This window comes from Hippocampus guttulatus, chromosome 4, assembly GCF_054856545.1.
Source record: "Hippocampus guttulatus isolate MCC_2025c chromosome 4, RoL_Hgut_1.0, whole genome shotgun sequence".
Taxonomy (NCBI): Eukaryota; Metazoa; Chordata; class Actinopteri; order Syngnathiformes; family Syngnathidae; genus Hippocampus; species Hippocampus guttulatus.
The window spans coordinates 22106606-22116537 of record NC_141264.1 but is presented as its reverse complement, the minus strand read 5'-3'; the positions used below and the strand labels follow the sequence as shown (position 1 = coordinate 22116537).

The 9932-nt window shown below is 42.9% G+C and overlaps 1 protein-coding gene across 3 annotated transcripts in view; it reads right to left on the bottom strand.

Moving 5' to 3' along the window:
• Window positions 1-50: 50 nt before the first annotated feature.
• The window catches only part of lrrk2 (leucine-rich repeat kinase 2), a 32833-nt gene continuing 22951 nt past the window's right edge, over window positions 51-9932 (bottom strand). Inside the window, exons 32-51 of one of the 3 annotated variants that reach the window (XR_015100762.1) lie at window positions 9401-9489; window positions 8543-8724; window positions 7601-7755; window positions 7379-7525; window positions 6491-6682; window positions 6268-6414; window positions 5766-5878; window positions 5505-5695; window positions 4968-5128; window positions 4712-4882; window positions 4517-4617; window positions 4258-4443; window positions 3060-3253; window positions 2913-2985; window positions 2608-2795; window positions 1708-1854; window positions 1068-1312; window positions 694-762; window positions 475-635; window positions 51-376 (exon numbers count right to left, since the gene is read on the bottom strand). Coding sequence is in view for 2 of the 3 variants with exons in the window: in XM_086109739.1 (XP_085965865.1) it covers window positions 483-610; window positions 694-762; window positions 1068-1312; window positions 1708-1854; window positions 2608-2795; window positions 2913-2985; window positions 3060-3253; window positions 4258-4443; window positions 4517-4617; window positions 4712-4882; window positions 4968-5128; window positions 5505-5695; window positions 5766-5878; window positions 6268-6414; window positions 6491-6682; window positions 7379-7525; window positions 7601-7755; window positions 8543-8724; window positions 9401-9489 (2879 nt within the window). In the remaining variant the exon portion in view is untranslated. Of the gene's footprint in view, window positions 377-474; window positions 636-693; window positions 763-1067; window positions 1313-1707; window positions 1855-2607; window positions 2796-2912; window positions 2986-3059; window positions 3254-4257; window positions 4444-4516; window positions 4618-4711; window positions 4883-4967; window positions 5129-5504; window positions 5696-5765; window positions 5879-6267; window positions 6415-6490; window positions 6683-7378; window positions 7526-7600; window positions 7756-8542; window positions 8725-9400; window positions 9490-9932 lie in introns of those variants that run through there. The other 2 variants (XM_086109739.1, XM_086109740.1) reach the window with 2 other exon arrangements.

Here is a 9932-nt window from a genome sequence, read left to right as displayed (position 1 = left end):
ATTTTTACACTTGGCAAAAAGTGATACAAACCATAGACAGGAACGAACCATTTCAGTAAAAACCCTCTTGTGTTTATTCAGTCAATCATTTGAGGGGTGTTAACATGACCTGAAACAGCTGATGTCATTAGCATTGTGGCTAATGCTTTTTGTTGTATTTTTTTTTTTAAGCCAGTGGTTGGCTTTTGTGTAGCAGCTATGCTAATGTTGCTCATGGGCCCTGATGTAGAACACTTGTCCCTTTAAAAAATCTCTTATCTTCATTTGCTCCAGCGTGACTCTTCAATATTACGATTATCCATTTGTTCCGAATTTAAGTTTCCTCTTTCATTCAAAAAAGCACTGAGGTCATCTTAATCCCTTTGCCGCCAACGTTCTGAAAAATCAGAAAAAAAAAGAAGTTATATTTAGACAAATTGTAATTCTACATATACTGTACATATGTATAAAGTTGAAAATAAGACAGAAGTCAACCTTTGCGTTCAGTCATAGTTGTGTAGCTGTTCTCTCATCCTGGCCGCAATGTGTTCTCTTCTCTCACTGTGTTTGTTCAAGTCTTTGACCTCAGAGGGCAGTGTGGCGTTCCACACCATCAACACCGACTGAGCGTCTGGGGGGCGCATAAAACAAGCGCACTGAACTGAACATTAGTCTACATGGAAATCCCGGCAAGAGTCATGCACCCTCACCCACCCCACTCGCTCTTGTCGTGCGGGAGTCTTCGGCCCAACACCAGCACCGTGTTCTTACAGTTTAGCGTCTCTGTGAAGAAGGAGATGAAAGAAATATCGATGGAAATATTTGGTCCGCAATATAAATGTTGTTAATAATAATAATTTAGATTCTTCAAAGTCTCAACATTTGGGATTTTTTTGGTGGGGCTGTCAAGGAATTAAAAAAAAAAAGTTCCCAAGATGTCCTGGATGAGCTGAACAATGTGAAGTCGGAATGATGTGGAAGGAGGAGGTAAACAAACAATCTGAAAATTTAGGAATTTAGGAAAAGCGACTTTTAGGTACGGAATAACATATGAGTCAATGATCAATAATTCTAAGAATGAGATCCACCAATGAACGCCGACACGATGCCTCGTAGCGAGTGGCATCTCGGCGGGATGACTCGCAGCGCGTGGTGCTTGTTGCCCAGCTCCAGAAGCAGCAGGTGGCCGCCTCGGGTGCCCACCCACAGCGTGGCCGAACCCTGCCCAACCAGCAAGGACTTGACTCGCGCCCACCGGGCCCAAGACGGGGAGCCGTCGACGGGTACGTCTGCAACACCGGAGGGGCCTCCTCCATCGGCGCTGCACTCCTGTCTGTGAGGAGAACAGAGATGAGGCGCTCTTAGGGTTTAAAATCAATAGGGATCGAGATTTCGGCGTGGGCGCACTGGCTGGCAACATCAATAGCGTGAGAAATTAGTTTTGACCTCTGCAATATTTCTAGAATGTAATTACCGTATTTTCTGCACTATAAGGTGCACCTTTGATGAATGGCCTACTTTAAAACTGGTTTCATATATAGGGCGCAAAGCATTATAAGGCGCATTGAATAGAAGCTACGATCGTGGATGTGGTTGCGTTAGGCATCCACTAGATGGCACTAGAGGTTACAGATTCAAATCAATTGGTTTTCTCGTTGTTGACGGTCATGTGATTAAAATCAACAGTTTTGTTCCTCTTGGATGGGCATCCCTTCTCACTCGCTTTACCTGATGATTTGTGCACAGTCAATGCATTCCACCATGCGCTCGCTCCTCTTGTCCCAAACCTCGACGGTGGCCATGCCGGCTTTGCTGAGGTACACGTACTTATCCACCGCCATGCGCCACACGTTGGCCTCGGCGCTGGGACGAAGCCTACGGAACCAGAGGTATCGTTACACTGGACCGTGATGGGGGGGGACAAAGTACAAATACTAAAGTACTGTAATTTGTTTTGAGACAGTATAAATTTAAATTGTACATCACAAACTGTTGCCACCCAAATTAACACACGCCTTCCTAAAATCACTTTCAAGTGCATCACAAAAAAACAAATTAATTCCGCACTCATTGTAGAACGTGGCGCCCGTTCCCAACGTTAGCGGCTGGTAGCTAGCAACTAGCCGCTAAGCAACTAGCCAAGAGCAAGAGTGGTCGGACTTCTTTCCAAAAGCAGTTTGATTCGCGAAAATGACGGCACGCTTTGACGTTGACAGCATGACACACTTGCAGTTCATACTCATCATTTTTTGAACAAACCAGGATGAGTCAAATGTGATGTTCTAACTGGCAAAGTCGCTAGTGTGGGTCAGAATATCTTGAAGCAAGGCAGCTTTATTGATATCGTGCATTTCAATACGCAAGGTAACTCAATGTGCTTCACATAATTAAAAGTAAAACATTCAAAAGCTTTTACAAACACAAGAGTAGAAGACACTTAAAAGCAAAGACAAAATTTTTTTAACGACGTTAATCAGGGGAACAGAGCGATGCATTTTATTCCTGTGAAATTATGGTACATGGATTTATTTTATGAGTATTTTTTGGACAAGTTTGTACTTTTACATCCTACATCTGGACACAGATTCCATCCTCAGAATTTGTGTGTGTGGAGTTTTGTGGACTTACGGGAGCGGTACGGTGTTCCGGGTGTCGATGTTCCGGCTCACAGTGTAGTCGGCGCTGAAGGACAGGATCCTGGTGCCGCAGCCGGCCCAAACGCAGCGGCCGTCCAGAGAGTACGACGATGTGCTCAAGCACACCACGGGAGTGTTGACGGTGCCCAGGACCACCGATTTCACCGGCTGACCAAACTCCTAAGTGAAACGTTAGGAGAAAAGAGCCGGTATGTCACATGGGGAAAGAAGTGGAATGTTACGGTTGGGTGGAAATGTTACAGGCAGTGCAGCCAAAATTGGGATTGGTGTTCAAACCTTGAGAGCAGAATCTTCATAGATGGTGAGAAGGCCGTCTGCAGTGCCAACGAGCAAGTAGTTCTTTCTTTGCCTAAAAAAAAAAAAAAAAAAATTCTCATCTTGGGCGGCCCAACGGGTTTTGATGTCCGTTTTGTGGGCTCTTACAGACGTGGGGGGTTTATGTGAAAGTACAGCGAGGTGACGGCATCTGACACGTTTTTCAAGCGATACCACGTGGACGGATCCACGCCGCTGAAGACCACCAAAGCGCCCGACTGCGTGCCCCCGACCACCCAATCGGAAGCCTCGCCGGGAATCTGGACCGGCACCAGGCACAGGACGGGACTGCTGTCAATCTCCTGATTGAACAAGTTTCTTTTGTTAAAGTTGAAGAAAAACTTGCAATAAATTGATGATAATCCATCGGGATGAACGCCATTCCCTGTTCTGTGGTCATGGTCACAATTTGGTTGATTCATTTATTACAAGGGAATAAATGAAAAAAAATGTAGAGCATAGTAAAAATAAGTATTTTTAAATAATTATATAACATTAATTATATAGAAGAAATTAAGAAAAAGGAAAATTTAAATTTAAAACAGGTAAAAGAACAATGTCCAAAAAAAAAAATCACTGAAAATAAAGAAAACAAAATGAAAAAATAAAAATCTTACAAAACTAGGAAAAAAATAAAATGAATAAATCCATTAAAACTACAACATGAAAAATAAAAGTAAGAGTACAACAAATGTGTAACAAAATACATGATTACATAAAATCAAAAACAGGAAAGAAAATAAATTTAATTGCATATGAAATACAAAAATTAAAACATGTATAAACCCAAATACATACATGAAATATTAAAAAAATAAATGAAGGAAAATCAATACATGTAAGAAGTAAAAATAGATCAGAAAGAAAAAAATGAAAAAAGTGTAAAACTGCATTAAGTGGCTAAAAGTAGAAAGACATGAAAAGACTAAAAAAAGAAAGAATAAAAGAAAAACAAATCTAAAAAGTAGCAGAAAATAAACAAAATGTATCAAAGAAAAAAATAATTACAAGAATGAATGAAATAAAAAGTAATGGAAAGATAAACGCATTCAAATGAAAGAGATATAGTTTCAGATGAGATGAGATGACAAAGATTTAAACTCCACATTGTAGGCAGCCAGACCGTTTACACTGTTAGAATACGATTCATTTCCTGCTCTAAACTTTCCATCACATTTCCACTTTGCCAACAATTAACAAAAAAGAATATAAAAAGCTCAAGGACGGCAAAACATTTGCTGTCAATCCAATAGTCGCTGAGGTGTGCACACGTGAGTGCGTGTGTGTGTGTGTGTGTGTCGATTACCTGCGTGGTGACCCGGTTGGAGTCCAGTTCCACAGCGGTGACGGTTCCCGTCCTCTGGGTGCTGCGACCTCCTCCCAGCCAGGCCGTGCCAGCGCTTACGGCCACGCACTCGGCATGTACGGGCCTGGGCAGCGGCAGCTCCCTCATCAGACACAACATCTCCCCCGAGATGAGCCGGGCAAACGCCTGACCGCAACACACAACCGTTGCAAATGTTGGACATTGAATCCCTCGTTCCAGGGTTCCGAGAGGTCCTCACCTGCGCGGATGTGGGTCGATGATGAGGATAAACGTTGAGACAGTCCTTCATCAGGGCTTGGAAGCCAGGCCAAGGCGAGCAACCGTAGTGCTTCACCGGATCTACACAAACAATATCGATGCTGTTCAGCGTACAGCTGGAATGATGCTTCGCAAATGGGCTTGCTGACAGTATTTATTTATTTATTTATTTTACCTGGCAGCTTGCCCTGCACGGCCACCTCGTCAAACTCGCTGGGGAACTTGACGCCGTCACAGATGCGCTCGCCGCCCGTCAGCAGGTCGTACAGGAGGAGGCCAAACGAGAAGACGTCGGCCTGCTGGTTGTACGTCGTGTTCCCTCTGGCGACCTCTGGTGCGCGGAAACCTGTATGACAGCTTTGCAATGAGCCTCCAGTGCTCGCTCGGATTTGTCTTTTTTGGTCCTTTTTTTTTTTTTTTTTTTAGCCAACCTGGCGTGCCCTCCGAGCTGCGGACCCCCATGCTGCAGCAATACTGAGCAATGCCGTAGTCGGTGATCTTGGCGATGACGTCTGCGTCCGTCTTGAGGTTGAACAGGAGCACGTTGTGGGGCTTCAGGTCGCGGTAGATGATCATGGCCGAGTGGAGGTACCTGACGGAAGGCAGCGGACCGCCATGCGAGATTGACTCACTCAGTGGCAAAGACGTATTTTCATGTTTTGTTTTTTAACAGTTCAGGACAAAAAATGCCAAGTTTGTTCACTGAGATGCTGGTCTCCTGCGAAATTCGTCAAGTATGAGAAGAGTGGTAATGAGGCAAAACCACCAGTAGATGGCAGCAAGGTTTTGATAAACTACCCCAAAAATCTGAATACTTCAACCAAGCAAAATTAGATTTTCATGAAACTTTGTGTACTTTTAGCAATCCAGCGTTGTAGTGCAACTTCCATTCAGTTAAATTGTAGTAAATCTTCCATCACGGTCTTCACGTGAAAGCGTCCGCCAAGAAGCGGAACACCCCGGCATACCGTAATCCGTCGGCCACGTGCAGCGCGATCCTGTGCTTGAGCTTCAAATTTAGGCTTCCTTTCTTGTGCTGGAACAGGGAGTCAAGGGAGCCCCGCATGGCCAGCTCCATCACAAGGACGTGCGGAGCCGAGCTGGCCGCCAGCAGGTTCACCAGGCTGGGGTGGCGCAGACGACCCAGCACCACCAGCTCCTGGAGGAGGATTGGTTGGAGAATGGTTAACGTCAGGTGATGCGACGCCGGGTAATCACGGCGCGTGTACCTGTCGGAGGAGTCTGTAGATGTAAAGTTCTGAGGCATGCTTGTTGAATAACTTGACAGCCACCTCCTCGTTCTTGTAGACGGCTCGGTACACCGTGCCAAAGCCGCCGTCCCCTGTCAGTTCAACACATGCGATGCTCTTAAGTCGTCTTTGTTCTAAAAAAAATTACTCCCGACAATACCGAAAGAAATATTTTTATCAGCTACGGTTAGAGTCAGGGGTTAAGATTTTAAACTCAAAGTAGATGTTGACAGAAAATGTATCTATGTTATTTTCCATAACTATAGTATCATCAAATTTAAGTGCAGTAGAAGAAAACAAACCACTTGGAACATTAACCCTTTCATGCACCCTGTAATCCGATAACATGATAAACTGTCCGCTGTAGGAACCACTATCCCAGAAAGGGTTGAAGAAAAAATAAATCGAAAACAATTTAAGAAAAAAAAAATCCTGCTCATTACTGACACGATTGTTCGTATAATCCTATCGCTTTCCTCACCAAGGAGGTTGACTTTGGAAAGGTCCACGTGCAGCTCGTCGCTGTCCAGGATGGTCCAAGCCGGCTGGTCGCTAAGGACTGCGTCCGGAGCAACCTGAGAGATGGGAACGGTGCAGCGAGGGTCCTCGGGGTTCACCAGAAGAAAGTCTGAAGACCCACAAAAGCATTTCTTACACTCGGTCATCGCAATTTTTGACACGTTTCAATGCCGTGCTGGCCGCACCCTGGTCGAAGTGGGTGAAGAGATCCTCCAGCAGCATCTTGCTCCACTCGTGTCCGTCCTGGAAGCTGTAGAGAGCCCACTTCTTCAGGAGCGCCTCGCCGCTGCCATGCACGTCCGTGCTCAGCAGGCCCGGGAACCACTCCTCCAGTAGGGAGTCCACCTGGTCCACCAACTGGCCCAGGAGCACCCGGCCTGGCGCCAAAGTGAAACAGTGACTCCCACAATCCTATTCATCATCACGAGAATAATCTTGCAACAGAAGGAAAAAAAAAAAATCACTACTTTGCATTCAATACGAAACACATTTTGGAAAGAGAGGACAAAACAAAATGGGGGAAGAAAAAAAAAAAGGTAATTAAAAAAAATCACATGTAAATCAAGTTTTGCGGTTAAATTTTTTTTCCTACTTTGCATAAAGACTTGATATAATCTTGTTTTGTGGAGGAATACAATTCATGAGTTTATTATCCCTTTCATTTAATTTTCAGAAAAAACCCCCAAAACAAAACTCACAAACAAAAAACTAAACTCGGGGAAAATATTGTTCTCTGAATCTGAAGTGAATGTATTTTTTGATGACATTGAAAATTCATGCTGCTAGCTATATATTTATAATTCTGTATTTGATTAAATGGCTTTCTAAAAAAAAAAAAAAAAAAGACAAACCATAGATAAAATATAAATACATTCCATCCCCACCACCCCCGCAAAAAACACACAATCACAATAGTTCTTGTTGCTCCCGAATAGTAAAAACATAAAAACATGTATTTCTGAAAGAAATATCTCAAAGTCAACAAGACTAACAGCCACACGGTGGAGTTGGGTAATGTGAACGCTCGTGTGTCTCCATGCGATGGATTGGCTGGTGATGGGGCCGCCGCATACCTTTGCGCGAGGACGGCACGGTGATCCGTAGCACGCTGGAGACTTCTTCCTGCCGCCACGCTGCCTCCACCAGGCAGTAGGCCTCGGCCGACCAGCTGAGGTGCACGCCTCGGTTCCAGCACACTTTTTCAGGTGGGCACGCTTTCTCTGGGGAAAACACACGCACACGGTGAATGAGTTCAAGGGCCACACGAAGAGGCGTGACAGGCAAGCGTGCGTTACCTCTCCCGTAAAGCAAATAAGCGGAGACCTCCAGCAAGCGGCTGATCTGTCGCGGCCAGAAGTCGGCGGGGAAGTAAGGCATCTCGTATTCTCGCACGATCACCTCGGAGTTCTCGCAGTGAGGCAGCTCAATACTCGGCTTGTCTTTTGTTAAACTGGAGGGAGAGAAAAAGTATCTTTGAATCATATAAAAAAGGTATCTATAACAGGCTACATTCTTTAGAGTGTTTTTTTTTTAATTTAATTTTGTATTTTTCAAATGTATTAAAAAAAGAGATTTATTTATTTAATTAGAGATTTATTTGCAATTTAGCGAGATAAGATATATTTAGTTTCCGAATTTTTTTTTGTAAATTCTAAGTAAATTTTTATTATTTTATGAGATAGATTTTTTTAAATACATTAATACAATTCAGTATGTTTTAAATTAAAACTATTTTATATTGTTGTGGAGTGTGTTGATTAAAAAGAAACATTCATAGGTAAGCACTTTATTAGCGGCACTATTTTAACTATTTTCAAATTGTATTCTTTCAATTGTTTTATAATATTTTTTGATTTATTTTACCATCTTTATATTTTTGTAAGGATTTTGAGGTTCATTTATTACTTTACTACCAAAATCGATTTGAATTTTGAATTGGTGCTTTGTATTTATATTTTTAGTTTTATTATTTATATTTTTTACATTACATGATCTCGCCTTTCTTCAAATTTATTTCATAGTATTGTCTTAAGTGTATTTGTTTTAATTGTAACGATTTCATAGCATTTTTGAGGAGTTTACGGATTTTTTAAAAACCATTTATGATGCTATTAGTATTTTGTTCTGTGTTCTCGTAATACTCCGAAGTTATTCTCCGAGCATATATTTCTTCAAGACAATGCAAGTGTATTTTATGATGTGTCCAGTGTGGTGCACATCTAACTCAGTGTGTGTACCTGCTGGGCACAAGCAGCTGGTCTTTTCCAAGGGGTAGCGCGATCAGGAATTTCTCCAGAAGTTTCAAGTAGTGCGTGGCATGACTGCTGGGGAAACACTTGGCCTCTAGCAGAAAGTTTTCCACGGATGAGCGCTCAACGACTCCTTGAGAATGTTTCAATCCATCCTTGAGGGTCAGTTTCTGCACCCAATAAGAACAAAGTGTTGCTTTTAGATGACAAAGCACAAACTTGGAAAGAAAGGCCATCAGTTCATCCAAGTAAAATCCTTGACTTCACAGCCCTCCACTTTCTCTTTAGGTGTGCCCCGGGGCTCTGTCCTGGGGCCCCTCCTCTTCATGATCTACCTCCTCCCCCTTGGCAATAATTTCCATAACTTTGGTATCCACTTTCACTGCTTCACGGATGACACCCAGCTCTACCTCTCCAGCAAACCTGACACCTTCCTCCCACCCTCCTCCCTCTCAGAAATGAAATCTCGGTTCACCTTTAACTTCCTCAAACTCTACAGCGATAAAACAGAACTCCTCCTTGTCTGTGCCAGTTAATTGCCGTCAATCCAGCTGATTCAAAGGCGATACTTTGCCCCTCAATATTGACTGCTCCACTGTGTCCCCCTCCCTTCACCTTAAGAGTCTGGGTGTCATCCTCGATAGCTCACTGTGTCTGTGAATTTCCGTTCCCTCTCGCTGCCTCAAATCCATCTCGTCCCTTCACCTATCTGTACCGTCTGCCCGTCTCAGCACGATGCAGAGCAGAGCTTTCAGCCGCTCTTAGGTCATTGCGTTCTATTGGTTCGCCACTAGATAGCAATAGATTCTACACACTGTACATTGAAATCACTAAAATAGGACGAACCTGCAAGAGGATGTTGCAGAGCCACTGCGGATCGATGAAGTAGAGGTCCTGGAGCTGGAGGGTGGGATCGTCAAAGTGCAGTACGACCCCTGAAGGTACACGCAAACAAACAAACAAAAAATGCTAAAAACTGAGGCTTTTGACTTCATTTTACGGTGATGAGCTAATGTGCTGTACCAGACTGACCCAGGGGTGGGCATAGTAAGTTTTTAGTAAGGTGGGCATAAATGCTTAGTCGATGTAGTCGACTAAGCATTTATGCCATAAAAATATTTGTTTTTTCCATCAAATTGGGCCATCCAAATGTTAATATTTTTCAAACGTTCATTTCCCATTAAATGATTGTTTGAGTGATATACTGGAAATAAAATAAAATTTAAATACGAAAAATAATTTTACAAACATTGTATCGTAAATAATAAAATAAACAAATAAGTGTATAGTAAACTATTTTACCAAGACATTTTAATGAAATGTAATTAAATAACTGGCTAGAATTGAATAATAGTAATTAATTAATTGTTTAAACGAT